This window comes from Uranotaenia lowii, chromosome 3 (genome assembly GCF_029784155.1).
Source record: "Uranotaenia lowii strain MFRU-FL chromosome 3, ASM2978415v1, whole genome shotgun sequence".
In the NCBI taxonomy this organism is placed as follows: Eukaryota; Metazoa; Arthropoda; class Insecta; order Diptera; family Culicidae; genus Uranotaenia; species Uranotaenia lowii.
In genome coordinates, this window is record NC_073693.1 from 32,650,320 (window position 1) to 32,661,249 (window position 10,930).

Here is a 10,930-nt window from a genome sequence, read left to right on the forward strand (position 1 = left end):
TCGAAAGTATTTCCTTTAAAATTTGGTCTAGGAAAAAAACAGGCTTTCGGTTTCAGTTTCAGAGTTCAAGCAAAAACCAATGATTTTTAAATTACAGAATAAGCAGTATCTTTTTTTCTTTGTTTGTTTGTTAAATATCTGTATCCGGGTTTGTTTGTTTTCTCTTCTGTATAATTATTGGTTGTAAGCAATGGTTTCATTTTTGCTTTCCTGTTTGCTTCACCTATTTATTTTTGTGTATGGTTGAGTTGCCGTTCTGCTTTTAAGATTACTCCTGTCCCTTCGGTTGTTCAGTTTTGTGTTTTGTTTGTGTTGGTTATTTCAGCAGTTATTTATAGTTTAAAGATTTAAATCTTCTTTTCCTTTCTTTTGACTAGAATTAGAATCTTCTGTTTTTTTTTTCATTTTGCATCATTTCTTTAATCCATTTACTATGCCCAACAATGTTGCTTTAATGTAATTTCTTCGTTTTCGTCGTTGACCGTCTTAAAGATTTTTCTCTTTCGGCTTCCCTAACTTCTCCTGTCTGACAATAATCATCAGCTAAGCTAAACTAAATCTGTTAGTAGGTAGGTGTACTATTTTTTTTCGAATTTAGCATTTTTCCTCTGTTGTTTGCTCTCAGTGATCGTGCGCGATACGCTTAGTCATTAACAGATGTGTGTCTGCTGCATGTGAGTGTTGTTGATTGGTGTGTGGTGAAGTAAAGACTCTGCTCATTTGTATCTTTAATGGGAGTTGTTTGCTAAAAGCTAATTTACACAATAGACTTTTTCGTTGGATAGCTTTTTTTTGTTGTTTTCTTACAAATGCGTGTGAATTTACATGTGTCGCAAAAAAGAATATGCTACAATTTAGGCGTTTTACGAATGCTATTTCTGTGGTAGTTTTTGTTTAGTGAAATATGATTATTTATAGAATATTTACAGCAACAGAAATGAAACAAAGCACCAAACAACGATAAGGTGAACTGTTATGTCTAAATGAAATGTTGATTAAGCTCGACCGAATTAACAACTTATTTGTTTATGATATAAAACGCTAGCAACATTGTGCAGTTGTTGTCCTTAGTAGCGCAATTTGGTGTAAACGAAATCGAGTGCACAGTAAAACTAAATCACAAAATTCTGCCACACACGCAAACGTATATACTTAGTAGGGTTTACTTAACTTAAGCTAGGTATATTGGTATTGGTTAAAAGTCTTTTTATATGATTTTATTAGCGCTTTGACAATAACTTATTTTGATTTATGTTTCAGTATATAATGATATCACCCAATCAGATTTAACATAAGAATAACTCAACAATTTGAACCTTAACGTATGCAGGACACAGGACCCAACAGAAATTCTTGGATGGTGCGAAACCTTAACGGTGGCATGGAAATAGAGTTTTAAAATGATTGCACATTTTCCCACTTTTCATAGCTGGAATCCCACAGTTCTATATTACAGAAGGAAAGAAAAAAAATTAATCTCTAGCCCATGTTTGTTACCGCAAAAATAAGGAAACGTGTTCACACACCGTCACTGATGACCCACACACCTCCTATGTGAGGCGGGAAAAAAGTTTACACAACTATGATGTACAACGAGAAAAAGTTGTGGGCGGGCAGCATTCTGGGGGATTATTGTTAAATCTACCATACATAAGTTGGCTTATGAGCGAAACTCAAACAACTCGCCTACAGGTTCAGAGATTGTGTTTCCCATCATCATCATCATCGTCATAGCAAAAAAGAAGCCTCGGTTCTACTTTTTGCATTAAAGTGGCTGGTGCGCAGCACACCCGTTCTATCTATCAATGATTACTTTTACCTCCTCTACTGTACTCAATTCTACTATACGAATAGTTGTTGTTGCCTCTTCTAATGTCTGTAGAAATTTTGAACAAGCGACGCCGAGAGATCATAATTTTTCTTGGAATTGTTATTAGGTGAATTGAACTTTAAAATTACGCTCTTAATGTGTAGTTTCGCTTTCAGATGAATTTATAAATTGCAATTGCTCGGAATAATTCAAGTTCGATTGAAGTCTGTTCTCTCTGTTGCGGAATTCTTTTCAGATTTCAAAGGACGATGCAACTGGGCTGTTTTTAGATAACTTCTGAACTTACGGAATTTCAGAAATTCAATTTTGTGTAGTAGGAAGTCAGAAATTTGTTTTTTTGATAATCAACTCTAGCTGTCGAAATCCGAATATAATATTCTAGCGGTGAAGTCCGTTTGAAATTTGCGGTCTTTCGTCGCTGCCAAGCTCACAGGCACGTGTCGTCACTAACTGGTGCGCTACTCTACTTGTGTAGTTAAAAGGCGCCGCCTGCTTCCCACGGGCGAAGCGTATCCAAGTAGGCTTTTCGAGATGCGCGCTAACGTCGTTATCTAGAACGTCAAAGCTTTCTGGAGAAAGGTCGATTTGCCTTTAGAACGGCTACGCATGATCGCACGTAGTCATCAAAGCATGCTTCGATTGCATTTTCAATGTCCTTTTAGCAAGAATAAGTAAGCACAGTGCTGATGAAATTTGCCCTATAGGATTTAAATCCTTAAATGCTAACAGATCAGCTCAGGTTGCATCGCCCTTCTACGTACCAACATTCTTCAAGAACTTTCGTCACAAATCCTACGCCACGGCGACTAGGTCTTTTGAGAGAGAGATGACAAAAATCTGTGGAATGCTCTTAAGCCTAATACTTGTTTAGCAAAAGCCGCCTTTGGGATTCGACGTTTTTTTTTTGTTCTGCTTATTTTTCGAAGTCTCTACTGGTTGCCTCTAAAGATCATCACACTCATGTTGCACTACCTACTTTAGTTAGCTCCTAAACGTTGAAATAACCATTTCTCTTGCACTTTCATTTAACATCATTCTTCTTGAAATGTGGATTTGAATCCTTTCCCCTTTAATAAAGGGGATTATTGCCGTTCCTTATCAATCAATTTGCTCTTCGATCCATTTAGTTGTTTTCTATTGCCTAATTAACACTGAGAGAAGTGAATAATTTTTATTTTGTTTGTTTTGTAACGAATGACTTCTTGATTCGATTCTACCGGGCGTAAGATTAAACATTTTTTGGTTGTTTTGGTCACAAAGGATCAAAATGGACGTGCTCGTTTTTTTGTTTCTTGTCTTCGATAGAATATGCTTGGTTTCTTCGTAACTCCTTGGGATTTGATATCGCCACTGCCTCAAGCCGGAATTCACCTTGATTTTTTTTTTCTTGGGAGGGATTTGTTCTGAATTTCGAAAAAAAGTATTGAACCTAAAAACATTTACCAACATCGATTACTAGTAGCTAGTTGGAAACGAAAATTTACAATAATGGAGAGAAGATCTTTTTTTGTCTATACAATTTTTGTGTTGTTCCTACCAACTATTGATATTTCTTCTGGGGGGTTAATGTTTCTCTACTTTATCGCAAAACACACCAGTTCAAGATTTGTTTAGTAATGCTACATTCCCAACTGGACTAATCTCCGATTGTTTGCTACATTTCTACTACGGGTTTAGATTTTTTTTCGTTTAAATTATCGTACAATTTGGTGTAAAACTCTACAATCAAAAATCAGGGGATGGAATCAATTGAATGCTTTCGACTTTCTTGTTTTTGGTAGTCTTTCTTCAAACGTCTCATGCTAATGCCTACAATGCTCTACTGTCTCTAGGACGAGTGAAAAATTTTGAGCGAAATCGTACAACGTTGAATTGAGTCTAAAATCACACAGATTATATTTTGAAATAAATATAAAATCAAAGTTATTTGATTGGATTTTTATTTAAAAAAGGAATCAATAAAAACAGCTTTCAAGGAAATGGTTTGGAACGGATTTGAATCCCGACTACAGAGCGTTATTTTTTTTTTTTTTTAATTTTGTTTTATATCGGGAAAAAAATTACGATTTCGCCCAAATCTTCCACTCACGAAACAACGATTAATTTTCTCTTAAAACTTTCACGCTTTTCGAGCTTTTCATATTTTTGTTTTGGATAGTTATTTTTAATTTTGGTTTGCCTTGTTCTCAGAATCATAGTGTGTCTATTCAGGGTCTAAGATTTCACATTTTTCGGTGTCTATTTGTAATCGTTTGTCTGCTGTGAGTTGTTTAGGGGGAGCTTTTGGAGATAAAGTGCAGCTGAGGGTATTTTTTGTGTGTTAGTATTTTCAATAAGTTTATCAAGTATTTTGTTTTCTTTCTGGCTGCTTCTCGTTTTTACTCTCGTATTTTGTTGTGTAAATACAGAAGAAAGAGATTGAAAATGCTCTGGTAGCAAAGGATTGGAATAAAAGTTTTCAAATAACATGCTGTTTCACCGTTTCTTTTTTGCTCGGTGTTTCTTTTTTGTTAATATATGTATAAATATAAATATGCGTAATGCTATTTCATATCGCAATCGTCTTTGAACCCCGTATATTTTTGCTTTTATTAAATTCTCCTTGTTCACGATTTTGGCTACAAAGTTGTTGGTTGGTTTGCTCTTGATTCTCATAGCAATAATATAGGTGTAGGTAGGGTGTGTATAATTCTACAATGGTTCTTCACCTGCGATTATCCCCGTAGATTTTACACCTTCAACACTTCGAGTGTATACTTTAGATGATAATAATTATACTTGTATTTTTTTTAGAGTTTCATGGTTTCATATTTTGAATGACATTGGACAGAACTGGTTGTTGTATTTGCATATGATGGATCGTAATTTATATTCACCTGATTTTTTTTAAACTTCTCTTACAAATATCTTACATTTCTTGCTATCTAGAATGCACTTGCGCAGTCATCTACAAAATAATTTAAAAAAGCCTTCATCAAGGATTGCAACCATTTCTTATCGTTACGTTCTCAGAGAAAAATATAAATAATAACCGAATACTTTCTACCGGAATCATAAACAAACGAAAATCAACCAAATCGAAGATTAATTATTATCATTTTCATTGCTCAAATGACCCTTTTTTGTTGCTCATAAAATCGAATCACATTTCTTTGCGTTCCTTCTATTAAATTATTTGTAAACTTAGTTACAAAATTATTAAACAAGGTACTCCTTTCTTCAACTCTCCTTCCGTTTCCGGGGAGATGTGTAGATTTTTGAAGGACGATTTGTACTTCAAATTTTCTTACGAAGAGATTTGGCTATGCTTTTCCGTGTTGTGTTTATAGGTATGTCGGGTGTGTGGGCTGTGGTGTTTAGGATGTATGGTGCTGAACTTTGCTGTTCAAGGTGTTGCCAACTCTCTCTTGCTCTACTTGCTCCGACCGAAGGCCGCCATCGAGGCGGACCGGGGAACGTAACGTTTCCGGGGCATCGGTCTCATGACTGCAGCCGCCGAGCAGGAACCGCTGGCCGTCATTGCAGCGCTGAGACCCCGCGTAAACCCGTATCATTTACGGGGCCCGTTGGCGCTGATCGGTTTCTGCTGCCCAGTTTTACCGGCCAGTTCCGCTGCAAGAATAAAAATGTTTAAAATTATATCTTAAAGGTTTTTGTTATCCACAAACCTTTCATCTTTTCCGCCTTCTTGAGCTCCCTAATTGCACGACCCCGCTTGTCCAGAATCAACTTGTCAACCCGAACGAAAATACCGTGCTTCGGTTTACAGTTGAAGTACTGTATTCCCTGGACGGTACCGTCGTTTTTACCCGTTGGTGTGTCCAGCTCAACGCCGATCCAGGTTCCGCCCTAAAATGGGAGTACAGTTGGTGAAGATTTCAAAACTGATCTAATATAACTCTGCGTTTAAATCCCACCGTCTTACCTGGAAATGAGTATCGCCAATGAACGAAATCACGCCGCTAGTATTGTACGGCCTGATTTGCACCGACTCACCGACCACCACCCAGTCCGGAATGTTTTCGTGCTTCGTGTTTGATGTCGAGAAGCTCACCTCCATTACTGGAATTAAAGAGAAGAATAAATATTTGTAAGAGATCTTGAAAACCTTATCGGTAACCAGGAATAAGGCACGCCGTGATTTTCTTTGAAGACAGTACAGTTCAACTAGAACATCTTTGTCGGAGTGGGGTAGCAACCTGAACAACCTGTTCGGGGCTAAGCAACCTTTTTCGGGCTAGGCGATGCAAGCTAATTGGAGGAACCCAAATATAGAGAGATGATCATACGCAACTCTTTACGAGAGCGATTGTGACAATCGACGTTAAGAATGCCTTCAACAATGCCAGCTGGGAAGCGATTGCCAAAGCGCTTCACAGGATGCGTGTTCCCAATACCCTCTGCAGGATAATAGGAAGCTTCTTCGAAAATCGGGTCCTGACGTACGAAACCGAAACTGGGTTACGATCTACTGCCCTAACAGCGGGTGTTCCACAGGGTTCCATACTCGCACCACCTCGCACGCTTTCAAATGCCATGTATAATGAGGTGTTAATGCTGAAACTACCAGCAGGCGTGTAGATAGTCGGATTTGCTGACGATATCGTGCTCATGATCACCGGCGAAACAATCGAGGAAGTAGAAGACCTTGCAACGGTGTCCGTAGAAAGGGTTGGCATCTGGATGAAGGGAGTTAAGCTTCAGATAGCCCACCATGAAACCGAAGTTCTGCTCGTGACCAATAAAAGAGTTGTGCCACACATGGAGATAACTGTTGGAGGGCCCAAGACATCTTCGAAACAGCAGCTGAAATACTTTGGAGTAATGATCGACAATCGCTTAAGTTTTGGTGCGCATGTCAAATACTGTTGTGAAAGTGCATCGAAAGTCATAGATTCATTGGCCTGGATTATGCCGAACTGCCATGGTCCAAAGAGTAGCAAGAGACGTCTCCTTGCGAGCGTAGCACTGTCGAAACTACGATACGGAGGAGCGGCCTGGAGCTCCGCGATAGAGATATAGCTCAACAGATCCAAATTACGGAGCACACATCGGTTGATAGCCAAGCGAGTTTCCTGTGCATACAGGACCATAACAGCAGATGCTGCTTTTGTCATCGCGGGCATGATTCCCATCGACATAACTCTGGCGGAGGATATGGAGTGTTACAAAGCAAGACCTGTTAGAGGAGTGCGTAAAATTCAACGAGCAGCGTCAATGCTCAAGTGGCAGGAGCAATGGGACGCATCCAACAACGCAAGATGGACGCATAGGCGGTAAATCGGTAGTAGGCGTCAACAACTTCAAAATTTAAACGCTGAAAACATTGTGAGTGAAGTGTGTCGCGACGACAGTCGTGGCGTGCTATAGTCGACGAAATCTCGCAAATCATGCGCGATCTGATAAGAATCAGGAAAGATGATGAATGGAGAAAGCGAGATGGTCAACCAAATTTGACGAGCTAATGGAAGGTCTTGGACACTACAATTCAAAAGCAACGCGTTCTTAGGGCGCGGTATAACCCTAATCTGGACTCATACGTGTGGTGGGACTTAAAAGGTCTCACGTACTCAGCTACGATCTTTCCTGCAGCAAAAGGAAGCGGAGATACCATTCGGGGTGGTCGTGACGGGATTCTAGCTTGATAATATCTCAATCGGCCATGTCTTGGTTTGTTAGAAATCCTGCGAGAGTGGATGCTGTGACGGGCGCGAGTTACTTTGAAAGCGTTACCTAACCGGCACACGTTTCGAGGTCTCCAAGGTAGTGGATGCTGTGACGGGCGTGAGTTACTAAAGTCTGCTTCATTTAATATTGGAACACAAACAATTGCGTGTAGTTCAGTCATTTATTAACGAATTCATAATTTGTTTTTCATACAAATGTAGCATTTTCTTTACTCTTTCATAAAAAAAAATTAAAAAAATTATTCATTGCTGTTTCGAAGAAATTCTCGTACTTTTCCCGTAATACGGCACATTAGGCGGCGCACACCCTTTTCGTCCACCGTTTTGGCGATTTGATTCCACCAGTTCTTCATTTGAGTCATGTTCCTAACAAGTTTTCCCTTTGCCTTAAGCCTCCGCTTCGTGATTGCCCAGTATTTCTCTATCGGCCGGAACTGGGGGCAGTTTGGGGGGTTGAGGTCCTTCGGTATTACGCTGACCCCGTTCGTTGCGTACCATTCCATAACCGTTTTGCTGTAATGGTAGCTTGCGAGGTCCGGCCAAAACATTACTAGACGGTCGTGGGCACGAATAAACGGCAGAATCCGTTTCTGTAGGCACTCTTTTTTGTAGACTTCTGATGTCATTGTCTTGTCAGTGAGAAAGACTTTGGGTTTCTGTCCACAACTGCATATCCCCCGCCAAATCATGTACATGCGGGCGAATTTATCCGCAAACACGAACTTAAATTTTGCAGGTACATCCCCCCGAGCCGTCGACAAATAAATTTTTTGACCTGGGATTTGCCCAAAGTCCGCCTTCACGTAGGTCTCATCGTCCATCAGAATACATCCGTCGAACTTGGTCAGCACTTGGTCGTACAGCTTTCGAGCACGGATTCTGGCCACATGATTCTGCTTCAGCGTCCGATTTGGTTGTTTGCTGGCTCGGAATGACCTTATTCCTTCCCGGAGACGAATTCGTCGCACCGTACTGTGAGCGGCCTGGAACTTATTGGCCAAATCGCGGTCTGAAAGATTGGGATTCCTCTTGACGGCCTTGATGACTTTCCCACGCAGTTTCCGGTCGACAGTTCCACTCCGACGCTTCGAATGCGGCTTCCGAGCCGTCGTCAATGTTTCCTTGTACTGCTTGATAACACGCCATACGGTATTTCTGCGCATTTTAAGCTGTTTAGCTAGTTTCGATGCCGACAACAATGGATTTTCAAGAAAACTGTGCACAATTTGATCTCTCCGTTCGGCTTCCATGGCGGTTGTTTACAAAATGCTATCGTTTGGTGTTATGACATAAATACATGGTGAAAGGTAATGAATTTCCCGACACGTGGGTGAAAAAAGTTTCCAAATCCGTCCACTAGGAGCGCCACAATGAGCAAAAGAATTTGTTCCAATATTAAATGAAGCAGACTTTATGAAAGCGTTACCTAACCGACATACGCCTCGAGGTCTTCTGTACCAGTCTGAAGTTGGCGATAGAGGAAAAGGAGAAAGATGATAAAGGAGAAAGACCAAAATTGAGAAAGAGGAAAAGGGTGAGATGTATAAGTGCATGAGCACAGCCTACCCCTTGATGTAGTATCATAAAGTGAAACCAAGGGGCACATCTGGCAGCCGAAGCCTAAGGTGGTTTTAGTGGGATGAACCCACACACGGCAGCACACACCCAGCTGTTATGGTTTGAAGTCAAATTTGCGCCTTGTAAAAAAAAGAGAGCGAGATCTTCTCTCAACACGGACAACCATTCGAGTAACGTTCCTGAGGAAGCTCAGTCAGAGATGTCAATGACTTCTCTTGACGTGACCCTAATGGCCAAAACAAGAACAAATGAGCTATTCCCACAGCACAGTAGTTCCAGCTGGCTACCATTCCTGCAGGAGTGGGACACGAGCCAGGAACCGGAATAGCTTCGAGATAGGAAGGTGATCCCATCCGTCTGATTCGTACTGGTCGTAGGTGTCTTAGGAAGTATCGTTACGGGTTCAGACACGCGGCTTACTAATCTGCCCGATTTTTGGTGACACGCTTGAGGCCCCTACATTGCCGGTGTCATCAAAAGACGCTAGAAATCGAGATTCTGGAATGTAAGTGAAGATGGATTGGACACACGCTGCGAAGAGATGAAAACGAGATTTGCAGAGAGGCGCTTGACTGGAAACCAGATGGGCTTCAAAGAAGAGGTAGGCCCAGAAGCTCCTGGCGGTGTTATCTTTTTTCTGGGATTTTCATTCTGTCGGATGTGTGTTCGACCCCACAACCTTGGAGCACAGAGAAGTTTCACGCCAGGCGAGTCGGGTTCTGCTAGACGTTTCACCACAGATTTATTGGCCGTGATGCAAAGCTGCATCACCCTGGTTATCGTTTCTCTTATTTCCTTGTGGATGTTGGATTTCCTCTTCACACATTCCGTTAGGTCAGCGATTCCAGCTATGGCCGGCACGAGTTCCTAGCGGTTCTTTCACGAGAACTTAGCAGTTCCTTCAGCGCTTTCTGTACGACTAAGTACGGGTCCGCGCGCACATCGGTCGGTGTTTTCACCATCGACTCCGCCGTCGGGTGTACCGAGTTGGCAGGTTGCCTTACCGGTGAACGCCTTAGGAACCGCTGAACTCTCACCGAACGGATTTGAGCTCTTGCCCTTCTCCGTTCCATCATCTTTACGTGTTCCTAATAATATGATTGACATTTTGATCCCACTAGTAGCAGGGTAAAAATATGGTCCACTGCGCCAGTGACCTGCTTAGAACAGTAATGACTCGGATACTATGGGGAGTGTCCTGGTGCCCGACAGGCTATCATTAGAGACTGACGTAATTTAACGACCCGCCAACCTTCCAAGCTCATCAACAGTCAGGAGTCGGTTTCCAATAGAGAATCCATGGTCATAATCCATGCTAATAACGTTTGCTAAAGACTTTAAGGGGGGGTTGTAGTTCTCTCAGCCTTACATCTGCAGTAATGCAGACATGTTTCCACTCTGCACCACGGGGAGGTGGAATTTTTTCACAAATGTCAGATGCCTAGATGTAGGTTCGAGTGTAGGAGTATATCTGGGTATTGTATGAGCGAACAAGGTTTTCAAACATAGGTTTAAAGCAACAACTTACCGTCAGTTTCCGGGTACAGCTTGGAACTGTTGTTCAGCTCATCGACCGTTTCCTCTTTCTTTTCCGTAGCATCGCCTTGGTGCTCGCTTTCGGCAGCCTCTTCCTGATTGTTGAAATTCTCCACATCTTGCTGATGCTCAACTCGTTCTTCCTCCACGTTCTCCTCATCCTGGTTGATACCCTCGTCTTCCTCGTTGATCATATCGGCTGCCCCTGCTGCCGTCAGGTGAGGAAAGAGCACTACCGCCGGTTCACTGGCTCGCTTGGCGTTGCTGTGATAAACCACCGCCGGTTCATCGTTTCCGT

General features: G+C 41.6%; 1 protein-coding gene across 1 annotated transcript; it reads right to left on the reverse strand.

Moving 5' to 3' along the window:
* Nucleotides 1-392: 392 nt before the first annotated feature.
* On the reverse strand, nt 393-10,924 carry LOC129754475 (CAP-Gly domain-containing linker protein 2-like). Its single transcript, XM_055750575.1, has 4 exons — nt 10,625-10,924; nt 5,757-5,893; nt 5,500-5,680; nt 393-5,443 (listed from the first exon to the last, which is right to left on the reverse strand). The coding sequence occupies exons 1-4, from the start codon at nt 10,824-10,826 to the stop codon at nt 5,382-5,384; spliced, it is 582 nt and encodes a 193-aa protein (XP_055606550.1). The 5' UTR covers nt 10,827-10,924; the 3' UTR covers nt 393-5,381.
* Nucleotides 10,925-10,930: the final 6 nt, after the last annotated feature.

What these genes read in the sequence shown, in the direction of transcription:
- LOC129754475 (XM_055750575.1), bottom strand. Translation starts at nt 10,826, where the DNA reads ATGATCAACGAGGAAGACGAGGGTATCAACCAGGATGAGGAGAACGTG. An exon ending in GCTGTACCCGGAAACTGACG is followed by an intron (nt 5,894 to 10,624) that starts GTAAGTTGTTGC and finishes CTTTAATTCCAG; the next exon opens with TAATGGAGGTGAGCTTCTCG. An exon ending in TTGGCGATACTCATTTCCAG is followed by an intron (nt 5,681 to 5,756) that starts GTAAGACGGTGG and finishes CTCCCATTTTAG; the next exon opens with GGCGGAACCTGGATCGGCGT.